At 38.1% G+C, this 22,330-nt stretch overlaps 1 protein-coding gene across 1 annotated transcript; it reads left to right on the top strand.

Moving 5' to 3' along the window:
- Positions 1-1,543: 1,543 nt before the first annotated feature.
- her8a (hairy-related 8a) lies at positions 1,544-5,144 on the top strand. The gene is made up of 4 exons (XM_042727481.1): positions 1,544-1,825; positions 2,437-2,532; positions 2,755-2,827; positions 2,990-5,144. The coding sequence occupies exons 1-4, from the start codon at positions 1,763-1,765 to the stop codon at positions 3,448-3,450; spliced, it is 693 nt and encodes a 230-aa protein (XP_042583415.1). The 5' UTR covers positions 1,544-1,762; the 3' UTR covers positions 3,451-5,144.
- The last annotated feature ends 17,186 nt before the right edge of the window (positions 5,145-22,330 follow it).

The following is a 22,330-nucleotide window of genomic DNA, read 5'->3' as shown; positions in this document are numbered from 1 at the left end:
TGAGTGAAAGTATGCATGAAGCAACGCAAAAGTAAGTGTCTTATAACATTATAACTTTAAAGGCGATTTTCTCATTGATTTATTTCCACCCTCAGATTCCAGATTTTCAAATAGGTTTATCTCGGCCAAATCTTGGCCAATCCTAACAAAGCATATATCAATGGAAAGCTTATTTATTCATGATGTATAAATCTCAATTTCGATCAATTCACCCTTATGACTGGTTTTGTGGTCCAGGGTCACGTATATGATTTACTTGATGCATGTAAATGGTTGTATATATGAGTCGCGTCAATTTAAAAAGAAAAAATAGAGTCATTGTGAAAACCACTGCCTTATTCCTACATGACAGAAAGGCCGGCAGAAGTTCTGGAGTTTGAGCTCCAATGTCATTGTTGTAAATTGAGCGCCCCCTAGTGGTAGGTTAAATCAAATATTTTACTTGAACACTTGGGAAATGGAACATATTTGTCTGTCGTATGCATTGTAAATGATCAATTCATTGTCAGACATATCATAATCACGATAGCCTATATGATTTTGGTTTAATTGCAACGGCTCTTATTTATTGTAGTATATATTTAATACTTATAATATCACATAATTTGTCTATAAATGAATCTCGATTCACCCATAAATAGATACTGTAAACACAAGACCACAACTATTGATTCTATTCTATTCTATTCTATTCTATTCTATTCTATTCTATTCTATTCTATTCTATTCTATTCTATTTATTCAACTCTCCTTCATAAGCCATTATTTGGAAAACCCGATGGGATGTGTTTTTCTGGGTTGCTGAAGAGTTTAAGATGGCCATTAGGGATTTGGCACCCTGTCTATTATTCCGTTGACTGTGGGTCATTATTGCCCGACAACAGCAGAAAGAGAGATCTTGGCGTGTTTCAGTGGAGTATGCCCGTCCCGTAGGTGAAAAGAACAACAGTGAAGGGGGTAAAGGGGAAGGGTCGCGCGCTGTGGAGGAAGGGGTGGGAAACTAAGAGACAATAGTAGTTCTCCTACTGTGAAAACACTAAAAACTAAGATTTCTTTGCTATTGTTGCCCTCTACCATCCTCCAACCTTTACCATCCTCTGTCTTTGTCGGAGTACAAAAAACAACAATAATAATAATAATAACAAATTATGAAAACATCGCACCTGGCATTCAGTAGTACAAATAATAATAATAATAATAATAATAATAATAATAATAATAATAATAATAATAATAATAATAAAATAAAAAATTCAGCATCCCAGTTCATTTAATGCCATAATCTATATGCACTATATCAGGTGTAAAAACAGAATTAAACGGGACAATGAAATCCACAGCTGCATCCTTTTCGTGGTAAAATCACTTTTCACTTTGGTGTTAAAAGTCGCTAAAGTGAGAGCCACTTTCATTTTTCAGAGTCAGTTCCGTAAAACTATTACTGGGAGTGAATAACTTTTGAACAAACTTCTGAACTCTTGCTTCATCTCAGTGCACCAGCACTATGCGTGGAACGTGGGATTCTTGGTATTTAATAGGCCAACCCCGAGACTGTGGGAAACTGCGCAGCAAAAAGCACCCATGCATTGTCATGGTAATTTCAGTTGGTGGAGGTTTGAGGGGGAGCGTGAGTACATGTTAAACGAGGTTAAGTGAGCCTGTTTAGTTTCTAGATTTATCAAGACTATACGCCACCGCAAACTCTAGTTTCGTAAATAGTCGTGGCAAAGCGAAAGGTTTCTATACCCAGATCTGCAGAAAAATGACGGCTTCTAATATCGACAATGGTTCGGAGAAGAATTTCAACGCAAAAGATGAGCGAAAGGTAGTGACATTATAGTTATTTTGTGTTGTTTTCATGTATGCAACTATGGCAAAAATATTAATGTACTTGTTCAATGCGGGATACATGTAGAAAGCGATACAAATATAAGAACGTAGGATGAAATGGAGCAGATTTTAGTGAAACGTACAGAGCAGCTTTAAAACCTCTATGAACTTGTTCCGGACTGCTATTTGTGTGAGTATCTTTTATTGACAACATCTAAAAAATAATAATAATAAATAAAGCGGCTCTGTTTAATATAACAAATAACTGTTTTGCTAATCTCACTATTGTTTCCACAGTATATATAGTAGGCTATCTTAGTTTTAGATTTTTATAAGTACCTTATGAGTGAAAATAAATTTTAATTAGTATGTTTTTTTTCCTAATTCAATGCTCAAATCTCAGGTATAGGCCTAGTTATGTTGAATACTCACATGCAAATAATAATTTGGGATGTCCAATTAATATTTCACACTTCAGACATACACCTTACAGAACTGGCACATGTGTTGTGTGTCTTGTGTTGTCCAATTTGTGCTGAATGAATCACTTGAGGATGTCTAATGAATATTTCATACACCCTAAAACTGTCTTATTTATCATTTTAGCTGCGGAAACCCTTGATAGAGAAGAAACGCAGAGAGAGGATAAACTCAAGCCTTGAGCAGCTAAAGGGTATTATGGTGGATGCCTACAACTTGGATGTAAGTGACCCAGATAAGCAATAAATAATTTATATATATATATATATATATATATATATATATATATATATATATATATATATATATATATATATATATATATATATATACATATAATTTAACTAATAAATTGATTTGAATTATTTTATTATTTTGTATTAAAATAAATAATAATTTAAAAATAATTTTATATTGCATTTTTTTCTTTCACTTTCCACACAGCAATCTAAATTGGAGAAGGCGGATGTTCTTGAGATAACAGTTCAGCACATGGAAAACCTTCAAAGAGGTTCAGGTTAGATTATGCTAAAACCATATCTTACCTTTTTTCACACGTATTTGAGGTTAATATTGTTTCAAAACTACAAAACAAACCCTACTGGTCTTTAAAGGTAATTTCATGATTGTTTACATGAGGTCAAATCACTCCCATGGTTAAATTATATTTTATTTCCAGGCGGTAGCATCAGTCCAGGCACTGGGTTTGAGTCTCGACAAAGATACAGTAGTGGCTATATTCAATGCATGCATGAGGTGCACAACCTGCTCCTGAGTTGCCCTGGGATGGACAAGACTCTGGGTGCTCGTTTGCTAAACCACTTGCTGAAATCTCTTCCACATATCAGCACTGAGGCCGGCGGCACAAGATCTGTTGGCACCCCTGGCCCTCTTCCCCTATCCCCTACCCAATCCCCTCTAAACCTGCCCTCCTTACATCCCCATCCTCTCCACCTGCACACCCCTCCAACTCCTTCCCCACCCTCCAGCCCCACTCACTCTCCCAGAGTCCCACCGAATAGAGAGAGACCAAGCGAACAGTCCTCTCCCCCCAGGTCTCCTTCCCCTCAGACTCCAGCACGATCGGCCCTTCCCCCTTTCTTTCCAGGAGCTGATCCCTCTATGTGGAGACCCTGGTGAATGAATGCAGCCCAGCCCCCCCATTTGCCCTCCCCTTGCTCTTCTTTGGCCTGCCCTCTTCTACCTAATAGTTTCCATCACATTTGCCCTCTTTGGAGGTTGGAGTGCTTTCCACTCAAAGGGGTGCGTCATGTTCAGTTACAAAGTCCCATGGGGTTGTTTGGTATCATTTAAAGCACTGTACTGCATGCTTGGAAGAAAATTATGCTATGTTCATGTTTTGAGGGTATGATCACAGATGACACCAAAGCTGCCCTCGTTGACTGTATATACTAGTATTGCTGTCTTGACCACTTGTAGGGAAAGCTTATATTACCTTTGCCTTGCTTTTTCTCTCTTTTTTTTACTAGCTGGGTTTTAGACATGGTGTGCTGTGGGTTTTAGGGGATTTGTTGAAATTATGCATGTTTCTCTACCTTAAATGCAAAGCACTAATGGTGACTCAGAAAGGGTAGAACTGACAAGATCATTTGTGAAGAATATACTCCATCCTTGTATATTACAAGAAGAGAGGAGTCTGACTAGTACCTCATATTGAAGCAGTTAAAACTGATTTTCTTTATGAAAAATCAGAACTGTATTGACTTTGTATTCTCAAAAATTTGTAATAAAGATGATTTTTCAAAATGAAAATGAGGCTGATTAGTTATTTTTTTAAACTCTTTATTTAATCTGTCATATATACGAACTGGCTCTTTATTCCACTGACAAACAAATATTGGTCGAATTTAGATTTTTTTTTTTGACATTTACAAACAGCATCACAGGCACTTACTTCAAAATTAGTTCACTCAAATTCAACATTATGTACATCCCAATCCTATTGTATTTATTAGTTATGCCAACAATTTGAACCTGAACATTACATTCAATAAACTGTGTTAATACAGAAAATAAGAAAAACTTTTTCAGGTTTGCCAATTTCTTGATGGATAGTTTAGCATGCCAAAGAGAAAAGGGCACAAGATCTACAAATTATCAAAGAATCAAAAGAGGATCCATGGGTCAACACGTGACGTAATACCAAATTTCTCTAAATCTATACCAATGGAGAAACAAACTCATCTACATATAGGATGGCCTGGGGGTTGAGTAAATTTCAACAAATTAGCATTTTTGGGTGAACTATTCATTTAAAGTAAACAAAATATACATTTGAGCCATATTGTCAGAAAATTATGCTATAACTTAAAACAGCCACTAGATGTCACTATTTACTAGCCACAATCCCACAGTTACTAGTCACATGCTAAAATAAAATGTCTGCCCCCAGAGCCGGCACTGACTACCCCTGGTTTATCTAGTGTTCTGCTACATTGAAAGCTAATTTCACCATAAAACATATTTAGTCTAGCATTCTAGTTAATAATAGATATAGAGTGTAATAAAGCAGGTTGGAGTCAGAAATGAAATATAACTTATCCATGATAAACATAGTATTCAATTTTGTACAAAGTAAAACAAAACTAGGAGGCAATATTTCAGCTCATGCAACATTAAAAAATATGAATAATAGGAAAAAAAAGTGCAACCGACCGTCCAAGGGTCTATTTTTCATTCAGCATGAGGTTCATTGGGGCACAGGTGTCTTTAGACACGTCTTTGAATGCTAACTGGTAGTTAAGTGTTAAATCTGCACTCATTCATGTTCACCATACATCCAGGTGGCAATGGACTATTTCAACAAGACAAAACAGGTCTGTGATGGCCCACATTTATCCCTTGACTGGCCCCTTCTTTCGGGCTGCTCAGTCTTCCTGTGCACACTTGCATCTTTTCTCTTGAAGCTTGTTATTAAATACATACATGCTAAAATTGGCCATGGTGCTAAGCCTTTTTCTTAAACTACTGAAAAGAATTAGCTGTGTGACCAAGCTCAATCAGGTTTCTGACGACGAAAACTAGTGTGATCCTTGTGATCCCCAGATTCCCCTTGAGGTTCATTATTCAGTATCAGCTGCAGAGCAAGAGCACAGAGATGAATGGGGCTTTTGTTAGGCTTTGGATATTGTATGCGAGTGCAACAGATGGGGGTCGCATAGTTTGGGTGTACAGTGACACATCAAACCTTGGAGTTGTCAGTTCTTCAGTCTCATAGGAAAGCAATAGATCCCACATTTACATTCTTCACATTTATTCATTTTGCATGACAGACAAAAAGCAAATCTAGGAATATGTAAGTGTGTTATAGGCCTATATTAAATATAGAGTAGAGTGACATACTGTACTTAATATACTTCGATTTACATGACATCAGGCAGCAGAGAATATCTGAACTTCTAAAAATTCATTTGTCACATCACAGGGCAATTTAGTGAAAACTACTGAAGCTAAAAATGTGATTAAAAAATCAGGTAACTTTCTAACATAACTTTTTAAAACCTAAAATAATACATAATGTTTTGTGTGTGTGTTCATTTTTGCCTGATATGTTATTAAAACATTTTTTTTATTAAATTTAATTTACACATTACATTTTGAATATTTAATTTTTAACCAAAATGTTGTCAACTATTTATATTTCTATTTATTCACACATATTGACATACATCTCTTTAATGAACAAATGATTGTACTCACATAACTATCCCTTTTATTGTGGCAGCAATAGCACGAAAATGTAGCCTGGTATCAAGATTGCAGCAAGGATAAAGTTACACTCTCCTTGTGGACTGCAGAGAGACAGACTGGGATAAAGTAGCCTAATGGATGGGGGTTGGGGCAGATGGATTGTCTTTACAGGCAGACGCGAGAGTTTGGAGGACAGTTAAGCATCTCTACGTGGTGGGCTGTTTATCAACACAAAACTTTGTTGCATTTGGTGCCAGTTGGTGGATAACGGGAAACTCAATTCTCTGAAGTCTGGAGTGCTGCGAAAACTCACATTTTTAAAGAAACAACCACAGTTTGCTTCTGAAACACATTCTGGGTGAGTAGACCTGATAATGCAAACAAATACACTAATTAATGATTGTCTTAAGGGGTATTTTTAGTCCATCTGACAGACGCTTTGACCACATAGGCTACTGTACATTGACACTGTTCGGGATATTTCCCCTTGAAAACCACATGCTCTTCTATTCAGTTTTACACTTTATTCAGTCTTATGTTTATTTACTCATACTTTTGTATGAGTATGTGTTGGGTCAACATATGGTCTAATGACATCCACCCTAAAGCGCTTTTCAGTTGCTATAGTCATCCCGAGTAATTACAGATTATTCGGCAATGGGGTCGATTAGTGAGGGTAAGCTTGTTTAGCAGCTGTTTTAGTTTTAGAAGCAGTGCTTTGGTCTCATATGAGTGGCCTGTGGGACAAGGCTGGACTGTTGTCCACTTTAAGAAAAAAATTCTTCCAATTTTCCACACAGAGACAAGTTCCTGCAAAGGACCAACTGTTGTGCTGCTCTGGAGTTTCACTATAGGATTGTCTCCTTTACAAATAATTTAAAGGGACAGTGAAAAACCCCATTCACTCTCATGTCTTTCCAAACATGGTTAATTGACTTGATTCTGTGTAATTCAAACTGTAATTTTTAAAATAATATCTTGGACACTAATTTTAGTATATGAAAATGAATGAGTACTAAGCTGTAAAGCTCCAAATTGACAAAAACAATCAACAAAACACATACAAGTATCATAAAAGTGACCCATGTGACATTTGCAATACATACAAGAGTTCAGATCAAAAGTCAATATTCACTGAAAATTATTTCGCTCTCCTAAGCACATTTATAGGAGAATTAGCATTTCAAGATTTTGACCTTTTAGAGCTTTTTTTTTTTTTTTTAGAGCCAATAGGACTAATCTGTGAAAGAAAGCATCAAATACTGCTGTATTTTATTTTTTATTTTTTTGTGAAGTGAGTCACATTGTGTAAATAAAAAGTCACACACAATCCAAAGAAATTACATTTATTTTCTTCTTTTTACATGCACTTGAATGTATGACACATACAGCAAATGGCACATAGCGATTGTTATGTAGGCTAATATAAACACCATTCTTGCTCTGACATTTGCATTATAGAATTAACCCTGCTTTTTGATTGTTGAGGCTGTCTCTGAAGATGTCTCGCCTTAATAAAATATTAAATTTGTGATTAGAGAAAGTGGGGCAGATATGTTTGGCCTTGAAGCCAGTCTTGTCTTGCTGGTTTATGTTTTTCTGCACCAAGAGGCATGAAGCAATTGTTTCTGTTGCTTTGTTTTGTTTTTATTGTAAGGAAAACATTGCCTTTTTATAGTTTGGAGGAGTTGTCCTCTCCAGTTACTTCCCTTGTGATGACTAATTTTAAACTGAGAAAGGGAAAGCTCAGGAGCATTATGAAGAGACAAGTAAGCAGCAGAGGCTCCTCCATCTTATCTAAGGTAGTGAGTTTTTTCTTGAATATAGATATGTTCTTTTTACAGTATTTTTAGTATGTGGTTGGGGTGTGGTTTGTCTTCCCACAGCATTACAATTACAATTTTCAAATAAATACTGTTCTTTTGAACCTTTTATTCATCAACAAAACATGTTGACAACAAAACAGCTGCCAGTATTATACCATAAAAAATATGGTAGCAACATTTTAGGTTTTAGAGATTTAATTTAAATTCACGGTAAAAAAAAAAAAAAAAAAAAAAAAAAAAAAAAACATATTTCATTAACTGATATAATGTTAATATACCAACCTATTGAAGTACTAATATCTATTTGTAACATTGTAATACACTGACAATAACCATCAAAAACAGGTGGTGATGAATAATTAATAAACATTAATTTAACAACATTATAGATGTAAGATATTTACTTCAACAAAAAACTTCAAAAGTGAAGTGGCATAAAGGGAATTGTGGGAATTATGGTTTATCTACTATGATTAATTTTTTCCACTTCCAAAAAAAATGGAAATTAAACAGTATTGTACTGTGTTGTACTGTAAAAGTACAAAATTACACAAGAATACAATTTATTTTAAAATATATAAAAATAGAAATTGTCTGCAGTGGTCCATAAAGTTACACAGGTTTTGCCTTTATTACAGCACATCCAGTTTGGCAATTGTTATGTAATATAAACACAATGCTTGTTCGGTCATTTGCATTGTAAAATTAGCCCCGCTTTTTGATTGTTGAGGCTGTCTCTGAACTAACAGTGACATTCTCGCCTTAATAAAATATTAAAGTTGTGATTGGAGAAAGTGGGGCAGATATGTCTGGCCTTGAAGCCTGTCTTGTCTCGCTGGTTTATGGTTTTCTGCACCGATAGGAATAAGTAAATTGGTTCTGTTGTCTTTTAATAATAGTAATAAGCATTATTAATAATTAATAAATTATAATAATTGAGCACCAAATCAGCATATTAGAATGATTTCTGAAGGACTGTGTGACTAAAATTATGGTCAGCTTTGCCATCACAGGAATAAATTATATATTTTATATATATATATATATATATATATATATATATATATATATATATATATATATATATATATATATATATATATATATATATATATAAAAACAGCTTTTTCAAATTGTAACAATACAGCAATTCAGCGCAAAAGAGGTGTATTTCCAGATGAACTTTCCAGATGAGATTATGTTGCACTGTTTTTTTTCACTGTATATTGCTAGTTTTGTTTCTTAAAAAGAAAACATTGACACACAAGGACACTTTTCAAGGAACCATCTTACAGTATATTCTCTAGATTGCTTGAACAGATTGTCCAGTCATTGATGCTAAGAGGGCAGAGGTATCTGGTGGTGGGCCAGAGGTCTACCACAGTTAAACTATTATAGGGTTTAAGTCTATATATAGGCATGCTTGTAAAGGACTACCTTAAGTCAATATAATTCAGTAGGCCAACCTGTGGAACACTCAAAAATTGGACACACATCTCTTCTGACAGGATCCAGGCAGCGAGGAAAAAGTACAGAATGATATTAATAAAATGTAACTATATCATGTAAAGGATTGCAAAATAAATAAACATATCAAGTTATAAAAGGGAAGAGAAAACACTTCACATGCCTTTTGTTGTTGATGTCAAAGGTTGTGCATCCAATATAAGCAGCCAATTTAGGTAAATGCCAAAATGGTCAGGTTGCATAACATGATCTCATCCTCAAAAAGCCACAAAAAACAAAACAAAACAAAACAAAACAAAACAAAACAAAACAAAACAACAACAACAACAACAACAACAACAACAACAAAAAACTTAACAAAAGGTAAAACAACCCACACTATGTTAAATAAGTGTTCGCTTACAGTTAGGATAAAATGTTTTGTGCCAACTGCAATGTGTTTTGTGCAGTGAAATACTGGATGCAGAGAGAATGAAACCATTAAACTTTAAGATACATTTAGAAACCAAAACACTCAAACTATAAAGACAGGGCTGTTGGAACTGGATCTGAACACAGTTTGTACTTTCATTGGAGCACCCCAACCCTAAACCTACCCACTTCTGAACAATATAAAACATGTATCAGGTAAATATAAGTACAGTCACAGGCATTTATTGCAAAAAATTATGACTGTAGTTGTATCTGCCTGTTATATCTTGTGTTTTATTGACATGGTAGGTTTAGGGGCAGGGGTTGGGTTACGTGCTCATAACCTGACCAAGTGTCAAAATGTGACGAGCAGGGAGTGAGAATGTGTTGCATTTTGTTATATTTGCATAATAATGCCACAATGAAGCAAAACCATGCAAAATTGTGCTTTTGAAGAATGTTTCAACTAATAGAGCCATCAAGATATATAAACTAACATATTTCATGCACATAATTCAGGTTACAGACAGCTTGTCATGAGATTTTCTGCATTCTCAGCTGCATGCAGTGGGATAACTGGGTAAGTGCTTCAGCCAACCACCAAATCACACTACTATGTGAAGTGTCAACAATCTGAAACATGGTTGATATACAAATTTTCCATTCAGGCAGTTGATTATCATAGACATAAAGTATATAGAGATACAAGAGATTTGTGGTTTGACTTGTGGTTTTTTGAGTAAATGTAAACACAATTCTTTATCAGTTTACTACAAGAGGCTTAAAGAATCTAAGGATTCTTAATAGCAACCTGTATTCGTTGCTTCAAGACAGTGACCAACTTCTGTGTTGTTTTATTTTATTTATTTATGTCAGCACAATCTAACAGGCTCTAGTGGCACTGTTCCTGCAATTAGTGTACTGTAAGCTGCTTTAGAAAAATGTGTTAAATGGCAACTAAATGCAGCAGGCATGCACTCTTAAAAATAAAGGTGCTTCACGATGCAATAGCAGAAGAACCTTTTTGTCTAAATGGTTCCATAAAGAACCTTTAACATCTGAAGAAACTTTCTGTTTCACAAAAGGTTCTTTGTGGCGAAAGAAGGTTCTTTAGGTTATAAAAAGGTAAGAAAGAGATGGTTCTAGAACCTTTGATTGAATGTGAAAAAAAAAATGGTTCTTCTATAGCATCGCTGTGAAGAAACTTTTAAGCACCTTTATTTTTAAGAGTTTTTACAAAACTGTCAAGCCTGTTTACTTTCACTTACAATAAAGATTAAGAACATTACCAATCAGGTAAAAGTGGTGAAAGCCAACAAACAAAGTTTATCTAGTTGTGTCAAGGCAGGAAACCTGATGTCTGCCTTTTGGAAATTCACATGGTGAGATATGTGTCCTGGTATGGTCTTTGGTAGCCATAAATATCTTTGAACATTACTTATTCCTAAATCTACAATAACATACAAGCAATCTCATATTTCTCTAGAAAATGTATAAATTGTGCAAGAACCATTTGTCTGTTTGCATCAATTTGTAGTTCAGGGTAAGGTTTGCCCCTGAGGCAATGACAGCTGTTGTGTTTCTGGTAATATAGGTGCTCGCCAAATTTAATAACAGACATTTTACTCCTTACCTTTGTGGGGATATAAAAAATAATGTATTTTTGGAAGTCCAGTAATGCCAACTTGATTTGATTTTCAGCCAGCACTGCGTCAGACCAAATGGGGATAATAAACAAGACACTCTTGAACAAAATGATGATCTTAAATCAGAAGCCATGACAACATTTCAGAGAAAACAATAGAGTTGGGGTACTCAGACTCGCACTCGTACTCGAGTCCTGTCTCGAGTACAATTTTTAAAGGACTTAGACTTGTCACAGACTTGGAGGCATTTTTACTCAGACTTGACTCGGACTCGAGCCTTTCATACTCGGAAAACGTGTCCAAGTCCAACCGAGTCCAGGGATAGTTGATGGAAATGTCACTGACTCTATGAATTATCATGACAGTGATATTCAGTATTTGCATGTGTTTTTAAGTCTTGACCAGTATTTGAAAGCTGACAGGTTTGTGCTCACACACCAAAAGCGCACTCACAGAATAACGCACCTCTCAGTCAGTGTGCGAATGCCGAGTTCCCTTTCAGCCGGTCACTCTCGACATCACAACGAATTGGGATGTTGCTTAGAGAGACCAATCCACTTTGAATATAAACTAAATGAGCCAATGCACATCGTCATGCAAATATTACATTCAGCTGCTGCTGATCACAGCGTGAGTTTAAGTAGACAGCAGGTGTAGCGTATCTTCAGCTTTTTGCTTCGGAGCCAAGCAGTCTCATCGTTCTGCTCCTGACCTTCTGCTTTGTGTGATCTACAGATCGAGTACAGCATGCTCTTTGGAAGCTCTCGTGCTGGTGTTACGGTGCTTCAGTGGCGGTGGTTCTTCCTGTGTCGAGTGGGTTGCACACATCAGGGTGCACTACCCCCTGTTTGTGTTGCAGGCGGCCATCTCCCCTGTGCGCTTCAGCACACTAAAAGGGCAAGTTCTAAAAGAGGATTCGTGGGTGGAACGTCTTTTTAAAGATGCCCTTCCATCCATGCGTTTCTAGATGCAGTCGTTACCTGGAGCCTGGTGATGATCATGATGTCTGGGCATTAAGCACGCTGAGGTGGCTTTCGTGGACGAGTCATGCTCCCATTGCGGAAAAATTACCATCTCGGAGTTGCGGACCAAGCTCTGTTTCCTGCAAAGAAACCCGTGCTTCTGCCTAGATCTAGGGTGTGGGGGGCGCTACTTCTGGCACTGGCCGGACTGGTCTTACAGTGATGGTAAGGGGGCTCCTCCTTCCGCCAGCACATCGCAGCCAGTGGCGAGAGATGTATGTTCAGGTGCATCTGTCCCCAAAATTGGTTTGAAGCGATCGACCTGAAGGACACGTACTTCCATGTGTCGATCCATTCCTGCGGTTTGCATTCGAAGGACGGGCATATCAGTACAAGGTCCACGCGGCACTCACCGGGTCCAAGTCACACCGGCCTGCCACCCAACCTTCACCTCGTGGTCAGACCTTGCATTTCTCTGGGCAGGAGTGCCCCTACAACAGGTCTCCAGGCATGTTGTGGTTCACACGGATGCCTCTACCACCGGCTGGGGGGGCCACGTTCGACAGGCTTGCAGTGTCAGGGGTTTGGACAGGGTCGCTTCATGCAATTCACATTCCTGGTCTGCACAACCGGGCAGCCGACGAGCTGTCACGAGCTGCACTCCCAGGAGAATGGAGACTCCATCCCCAGATGGTCCAGCTGATTTGGAGTCATTTTGAAGTTGCTCTGGTAGACCTGTTTGCCTCTCCAGAAACCTCCCACTGCCATGGATGCACTGGCACATTGCTGGCTGTGGGTCCTTTGCAAAAATGTGTTTCCCCCAGTGAGTCTGCTTGCACAGACACTGTGCAAAATCAGGGAGGACGAGGAGCAGCTCCTGCTCGTGGCGCCTTACTGGCCCACTCGGACTTGGTTCCCAGAACTGATGTTCCTCGTGACGGCCTCTCCTTGGCAGATTCCTCTGAGGAAGGATCTACTGACTGCACCCTGTGGCACCCGCAAACTTCATGTCTGGTCCCTGGTCGGGATGCCGAGGTTCTAGGTTACCTACCCCAAGAGGTAGTTGACACAATCGCTTTGGCGAGAGCACCATCTACGAGACAAGCTTACGCCTTGACGTGGAACCTGTTCATCGAGTGGTGTTCTTCTCACCGAGAAGACCCCCGGAAATGTCCAATCAGATTCGTGCTGTCCTTTCTGCAGCAGGGGTTGGAGCATAGGCTCTCTCCTTCCACCCTTAAAGTCTACATGGCTACAATTGCTGCCAACCAAGACCCTGTGGCAGGGAAGTCGGTGGGGAAGCATGACCTGATCATCAGGTTTCTTAGGGGGGTGAGAAGGCTAAATCCTATATGGCCCCCCTCTATACCCTCTTGGGACCTGTCTCTAGTGCTCAGAGCACTACAGCAGGTCTCATCTGACCCTTTGCAGACAGTCGAGCTGAAGTTTCTTTCAATGAAACCTCTGCTCCTACTTGCATTGGCCTCCATCAAGAGGGTAGGGGACCTGCATGCATTTTCAGCCGACGATTCATGCCTAGAGTTCGGGCCGGCTGACTCCCAGGTAATCCTGAGGCCCTGGCCCAGCTACGTGCCCAAGTTTCCCACTACTCCCTTCAGGGATCAGGTAGGCAGACCCAGCCCTAGCTTTGCTTTGTCCTGTCCGGGCATTGAGAAGCTACGTAGAAAGGGCGCAAAGCTTCAGGACCTCAGACCAGCTCTTTGTCTGTCACTGGCAGAAGGGGAATGCCTTCTCTAAGCAGAGGATGGCCCACTGGATTGTGAATGTCATCACCCTGGCTTATCAGGCACAGGGTGTGCTCTGCCCGTTCAGGTTGTGAGCTCACTCTACTAGAAGTGTTGCATCCTCCTGGGCGCTGGCTCGTGGCACCTCGCCGACAGATATTTGTACAGCTGTGGGCTGGGCGACCCCCAACACGTTTGCTAGATTCTATAGCCTTCGTGTGGTATCCTCCTGTGTTCTCACCTCAAACGGGTAGAAGTACTGAGAGGCCCCGGCTTGGGGTAGGCTTGCTAAAACCCCTCCAGAGAGTCCATATCGTAGATCCTGTCGAGCTCTTCCATCCCCTCGGTAGCCAGATGTGGCAATTCGTCGGTCATCTGATGTGACGTCAAGAGTGGCCGACTGAAAGGGAGGGAACAGAGACGTCACGTCCCATTGCCACAGCTTCTGTACAACCTAGCTACATACTTATACTCACGCTGTGATCAGCGGCAGCTGGATGCAATAATCGCATGCCAATGCTTATTGGTTCATTTAGTTTACACTCATAGTGGATTGGTCTCTCTAAGCGAGATCCCAATTCGTCGGTCATCCGACGTGACGTCTCTGTTCCCTCCTTCAGGAAACGAGGGTTACAATACGTAACCGAGATGTTCTTTCGCTTAAAGGGGTCATATGATTCTGCTAAAAAGAACATTATTTTGTGTATTTGGTGTAATGTAGTGTGTTTATGCGATTTAAGTTTCAAAAAACACATTATTTTCCATATAATGTACATTATTGTTTCTCCTCTATGGCCCGCCTTTCTGAAACTCGTCGATTTTTACAAAGCTCATCGTTCTGAAAAAGCTAGGTGTGCTTTGTTTGGCTGAATACCTCAAGCGTGTGACGAAAATGTTACGTCCCTTAACATACTATGCCGTCTCCCAGGCCAGCAGCACAAGACTCAGTCCAGCTGTTCTGCTCGTGCACATCCCATCATCAGTTCTCTTTTAGCAGTCAGTCAATGTACTGTTAAGAGTAACTGAATAACTCAGGATATTGGTTTATTTTTGCATCCAGAGGGATTGCAAGGCACGTTTATAAACCAAATAACTTAAGTAATTTGTGGATTAGTGCACACTGAAGATGCAAACCATTTCAAACGATTCAGTTCGATTTGGTGAACTGGTTTGACTGGTTCTGTGATCTGAGAAACAACAAGCCTATTCTACACTGCTCAAAAGTCACGTTTGAATCATCATTGGTAAATTATTTAAATGTAAAAAACGTACTTACAGGCTGTGAGTCAGAAGCACCAAACTGTCCTTGCAAATTTTGAACTGCCCAACTTTATAGAAACAGCCGGTACACCACAGATGCATTACAGGCTACTGGTTCAGGAAACATCCTCCATAAAATGCGCAGCATACATTGGAATATTTGGGTTGGACTGTTTTGGAACAGTGTTGAAATACAACTGAACCACTGATTTTTAGTTGTGTCCTCCTTTGGAAGGCCAAACAAAGTTTCGCTTTCACAAAAAAAAAACACACAGCAACTCCAAGACATGGCGGTGGCGGCAACAGAGAGAATAAAAGTTACGCCTTCTTTCTTTGCGTGAACATTTGGGCGGTGTTATGCAAATCTTCCCACACAGTGAAGTAGAGATGTGGGGGCATGTTACGGTACATTCACACGGGGCGTTGGCGTTGATGCTTGATGGAGGGCGTTTCTGAAACTTGGACAGTAATAGTGACAACAGCCAATCACATTAGTTTTCTGGTGTTGTATGAACGGGATTGGCTAGCATCTGCACCAGGGTATTTGCATAAGGGGATCTGATTGGTTGACGCCTGCGTTGGCGCTTGAAAAGTTCTGCCACGAGGAATGGACCCAACGTGACGCGACGGACCCACAATTCATTTTGCCAACGCTTGACGTCACTCCATTCAAAGTAAATGAGAGGCGTTGATGCCGACGCCCCATGTGGATGGGCCGTTAGAACGAGCCGTTTAAGGGGGGTGTGGATGACCTTCAAAGGGGTCATATGATGCAATTTAAATTTTTCCTTTCTCTTTGGAGTGTTACAAGCTCTTGGTGCATAAAAAAGATCTGTAAAGTTGCAAAGGCTAAAGTCTCAAATCCAAAGAGATAGAGTTGTTACATGTGGTTGCTGCAAGCACAAGGTACGCTCCTTTGTAGAATCCACCTCAAGCCGCCCGCCTCTGCTCACTCAAGCTGCCCGTGGCTCACTCTAGACCCCGGCTCACTCTAGGCCTCCGGCCTCTGCTCAAGGCCATGGTGTGTGATGCTGTTTTGTTGAGAAAGCGAAACTACTTTGTTTTTGCCTTCCAAAAGAAGACATGACTAGAAATCATGTTTATATCACGTTTATAATGGGTTTTATGTTTATGTCTCGTCGCTCTGGCCGGACAAGGCATCACAGTATGATAAGAGGTGTAACATTTCCGTCACATGCTTGAGGCATTCGGCCAATCACAACGTGCTGGATAGCTGGACAATCACAGCACACCTCACTTTTCAGAGCGATGAGCCTTGTGAAAATCGACGCCTTTCAGAAGGCGGGGCATAGAGGAGAAACAATAATGTACAGTATGTGGAAAATAATGTGTTTTTTTTAGCAGCATCATATGACCCCTTTAAGTTCTCTTAAGTTCTGTTATTGCTACACACTTACATGAAAAGTTATGTCAAAATGCCTGTCTTGGAGACAATTCATGTAAATGCAGTCAGTTTTGTCTTAAGTGAACTTGAACAGCTGGGAGAAATACAGATGTGTAAAAATATTTGATCTATGCATCAGATCTTAAAGCAACAGTGTAAACCTGCAAATGCTGACTGTGTCATAAATGTAAAGCAAACAAAAGAAAAGGAGAAAATCACTCACTGCTCTTGACTGAATCACTTATTAACCTTAATAATAATCATCTATATTTAATGTATACAGTGAAGATTATTTTTACATTTATTGCATCGTGAAATGTCTGTAGTAGGCTATTTATGTAGAAGCCTTTACTAGGCCAATCTGAAAAAGAAAAAAAAAATATTTAATTTGTATTTTTGATTAATATATTTATTTATCATTTAGCTTGTAAGTAATACTTGGAGTGTTTACTTACCTTCAGTAAGCTTGAGAATGTTTTATTACATTAGTTATTTTTTTATTTTTTGCTTTTTTATTGATTTTTTTTAAACAGTAGCGGTTTCTAGTGTCTTTGTGGCAATAGTTTTTATGGCTAAATAATTTGAATAATTCAACGGCCCTTCATCAGTTATCCTATTACTTATGTAATGTAATTTATTGTAATTAATGTAACTATAAATGCATTCAAAAATAAAACAGGTGTGAGTTGGCTGTGACTTATGGAAAAGTATATGTAGGGCTTTCATACACAGTGTGTGTGTGCCATTGTACAGACCAGGTTTATCCCTCACAGCTTCATTTTCATCCAAAAAAAATTCTAAATGCTCTGCCCAAGGGGTTCGTGTACTTTTGCGTCCATTTATTTTTCTTTTTTTTTAACCAAGAATTTAAAATGCAGTTTGTTCTATAATGGTTCAAACACTGATTAATACAATAAGCTGAAACAAACTAATTTGGATTATTCAAAATTCATATTTCATAAATAATTCTAAAAATGATATAAAGCTTGTTTTTTATTGAGATAAAAGGTGCATTTCCCGCTCTTAAGTTCCCATTCACCAAGATACCCCACCCTTGAATTTATACATGTATTTTAACGATGAATAAAGGCAAGTCCCACCCTTTAATTTTTCACATTGTAAAACATGTTTCACTCTGAAATATGTCACAATACATAAATAAATTCAGCCATAACTTCTGTTACATGACTTTAAGTCATGTAACAGAATGCATGCATGTAACATTAAGCAGGACACTAATTAATCAAAAATCTAAATGGCAAGATACAATAGAGGTTTGCTTTTGTTACATTAAATGGACATTGCGTTTTTCTAGTTGTAAAGGTTAAAACAATGTTAAGATACTAATAAATAATAGTGTTTCGTTGGACTTGGACTTAACACAGACTCGGCTGTTTGGGACTAGGACTTGAGTTCGACTCAGCCCATTTTGGACTCTGACTTGTCTCGGACTCGATTGGTTAAAGACTCAGACTCGACTTGGGTGGACTCAAACCCAACACTAATACAAACTCAGTCTATGTGGTAACATCAGAATCCTTTCCCTCAACAAAATTTGACAAGTGGTCACAAGAGATTTTATCTTTTTATACAAGGTAGGGCTTCTGTGATTGGATCACCCAGATATCTGGTGTGAACAGGGCTTAATTGTAAATTGTTTAGGAGATGTTTGGAATAGAGATGCTTATTGAGTGTTATTGGCTTTAGAGCTATTTGTCATCCCAAGAATCCCTGATGCAGTTTTGCAGTTTTATTAGATTTCATGTGGTGAGGGGGTGTTAGTTAATTACATCTTTAGAGTTCATGCCAATGTTTTCTGCTTTTCAGCATCTCTTTGTTGCATTGTCCTCGCTCCAGGCAACACTGAACACAGAGTGACCCATCTGAGTCATGAACAAATGACTCTTTATGAGTTCATCTAAACAAATTTTTAAAAGATTTTCATTTAACTTATGAGTTATTGGCTTGAATTGATGATATATGCTGGATTTCTCTTATCGTTTAATCCGCATTTAAACACTGCTTCTTTTACAATTGACTGCAATCTCGCATTCACATCTGCTTCCATTAAATCATCAACCCAGCTTTTTTTTTTCCATAATCTGTTTCACTCGGTTTAACGTCAATTACATTGTGACTTTAAAATGAACAATCGCTATAATAAATATTATATTGCTATCAGATCACTGACATTAAAATAGAAACAAATTGGCAAAGGTTCTGAAAGCTTTTTTTTTTTAATTTAGTATATAATTTAGTATAGTAAGTATAATTTAAAATATGACCTAGACTTGTCAAAAGATTGAAATTGAAATATACTTTATTGTCTTCAAAGGGGAAATTTGTAGTGGACTCAATAGCCAGCAATTCGACAGATCCTGATACATTAAAAATTAAAAACATTAAACATAGACAATATACACATCAACCATTCACACAGATACAGAAAGGCATAAACATCACTACTCAGTATTCAACAGTCTGATTAACACTGGAATAAAATAATTTTTAAAGCTGTTCCGCTTACACTGGGGAATTCTATACCTTCTTCCCGAGGGTAAGAGTTCATAACAGTGATAGAGTACATGAGACGGGTTACTTAAGGTCCTTTTTGCCTCATTCAATATACATTGCTTGTACAGAGTTTGAATACTGGTATAGTCTTTCAGTGCTATCATTTTCATAGCAGTTTGAACAATATACAGTATCTTTGATTTGGATTTTACAGAAAGATTACTATACCAGATGAACAAACCATACCTGATAACACTCTCTAATATAGAATGATAAAAGAGATACATCATTTTCCTGTCAACTCCATAAAACCACAATCTACATAGATAATACAATCTCTGGTGAAGTCTTTCACAAACCCAATTAACAAGTGTCCCACGTAAGAGATTTATCTATATGCACTCCTAAATACTTGTATGATTGCACCTGTGTAATTTCTTGATTGTAAACAGATACAGGCATATAATCACCAGTACCCTTAGGATCAAAGATGATTTCCTCCATTTTCTTAGTGTTTACTTTTAAAAAAATTAGCATCACACCACTCAACAAATGAGGGGATCTCAGAGTAATAAACTGAAGAAGAGTCTTGTTTTTTCAACAGACTTAAAATTACTGTATCATCCGATTACTTCAGAACAAAGTTCTGTGGGTGCCTACTTGAGCACTCATTAGTGTATAGTGTAAAAAGAACTGGTGAACTAACACAGCCCTGTGAGATGCCAATACTACAGTATTTTTTCTTGGGAAAAACTATTATTTACTTTAACTCTCTGAGTTCTGTTTGATAAAAAGGAGTGATACCACTGTATAATTGTAGGATTTACACCTAACTGTTTAAATTTTCTAATTAAAATATACAATTGAATAGTATTAAAAGCTGAGCTAAAATCAATAAAAAGCCCACGTGCATTCGCATCAAAATCCTCCAAATGATTTAAGACCAAATGCATCAAGCTATTAATAGCATCACCTGTTCCCCTTCCTTTGCTATAACCGAACCGGAGTGGATCTAATTGATTACTAACATTTTCTCTTAACATTCACACCATACACTTCTCAAAACATTTCATCACTACTAATGTAAGAGCAATTGGTCTAAAATCATTGTTAACCACAGGACGAGCCGTTTTTGGCACAGAAATTATATGAGACTTCTTCCAGATTGCTGGGACTACTTTAGCATCAATAGACCTTTGAAATATAGAGCACCATACAGGTGACAATTCCTCTGCACAGACTTTTAATAAAAAGGACAAGATGCCATCAGGACCAGCAGATTCTTTCGAACACATCTGTTTAAATAGTGATTGAACCTGGTCACAATTAATCAACAACCTATTATCCCCCAAGTCAGCAGCAGATATATAACTCAGCTCCATTTTACATTCTAGATCAAAATTTTGAGTATCAAACTTCAAGAGGAACCCATTCAAATCACCTGCTTTTTGTGTATCATCAATCGTGGCTAACATCTTCCTAGCTGGTTGCATATTAATTATACTTTTAATCGAGCTTGATAAAAATTTTCTTCTAAAATATTTTTTTATTTTATCCTAGTGCATCTTAGTAGCTGATTCAGTTGTTTCTGCACAATTTGAACACGATCATGCCTTCTAAAAGCAGCTTTTTTCCTATTAATACAGTGCTTTATCTCTTTAGTGATATGCACTTTATTATTTGAATAGATAGTGACTCATTTTTTAGTGATCACATTGTCAGTACAGAAATTTACGTAATCAGTTACCACTTCAGTTGTTTCATCCAGGTCAACACTATTAAATACATTCCAATCACTACATGAAAAAACATCCCTTTAAGGATACAATGCTATTTTCAGACCACACAAAAACATTTTTAAAGGGGTCATATGATGCGATTTCAAATTTTCAAAATCTTTCTCTTTGGAGTGTTACAAGCTCTTGGTGAATAAAGAAGTTACAAAGACTAAAGTCTCAAATCCAAATAGATATTCTTTATAAAATTAACACTCGTCCACGCCCCCCTGAAATAGCTTGTTCTAACATGCCCCAACATCTCTACGTCAGTATGTGGGAAGATTTGCATAACGCCGCCCAGATGGACGATATCCGCTTCATCATGCCTGTAGCTGATCCGTGCTGGTCGCTGAGGAAATACATCAACTTTGCACTGTGGATCGCTGAATGAGCTTTCACCGTGGACGAAGTGGAGTCCAGCCCGGGGGCGTTACATGTGGTTGTAGAATCTGCCTGCCGCACCGTAACATTTTCTGTCTCACGCTTGAGGCATTTGGCCAATTACAACGCGTTGGATAGCTGGCCAATCAGAGCACACCTCGCTTTTTAGAGCGATGAGCTTTGTGAAAATCAACGCTTTTCAGAAGGCGGGGCATAGAGGAGACACAATAATGTATAGTATGTGGAAAATAATTTGTTTTTTTTTAACCTTAAACCGCATAAACACATTTCATTACACCAAATACATAAAATAATGTTCTTTTTAGCAGCATCATATGACCCCTTTAAGGACTTTTTAAAACTGTCTTATATGTTGGAATTAGATGCATTGTATTGTGGTCTGAATTTGCTAGTGGGGGTCTTGATTTTGCTATATAGGCCCTTTTGACATTCTATCTAAAATTCTTTTGTCTCTTGCGGCACACTTGACATAGGCTATTGCTCAAATCCAGGCAGTGGCAATTCCAATTTTCAATGGTTGAAATCCCCCAGTATGAAGACAGGTGCAATGGGTGAACGTTGAAGTTGTTGATGAACACAGCCATTAGTATGCTCTGCCGCTTTTACTGCTTTACAATAGGGAGGAACATACAGTAAGTTCCACATATAATGATGCTGCCGAACTCCCTTAGTAAATAAAACGGCCTTAAGTTTAAGCAAAGTAGATCATAGGAGTACGAAAAGTTATCGAAACACTTGATGTGTTCAAATCATATAGCCTACTTTACATACCAAGTTAATTATATGCAATTAATATGTAATAATTGTGTATCTTACAATAAAAAACATTGCATGTGTACTTCTCATAATGTTATATAAAAAGGAAATAGGACATCGGGGAGTAACCGTGGAAA

The sequence above is a fragment of the Cyprinus carpio genome, chromosome B7, assembly GCF_018340385.1.
Source record: "Cyprinus carpio isolate SPL01 chromosome B7, ASM1834038v1, whole genome shotgun sequence".
NCBI lineage: Eukaryota > Metazoa > Chordata > Actinopteri > Cypriniformes > Cyprinidae > Cyprinus > Cyprinus carpio.
The sequence above is the reverse complement of the archived record's forward strand: the minus strand, read 5'-3'. Positions and strand labels throughout refer to the sequence as shown.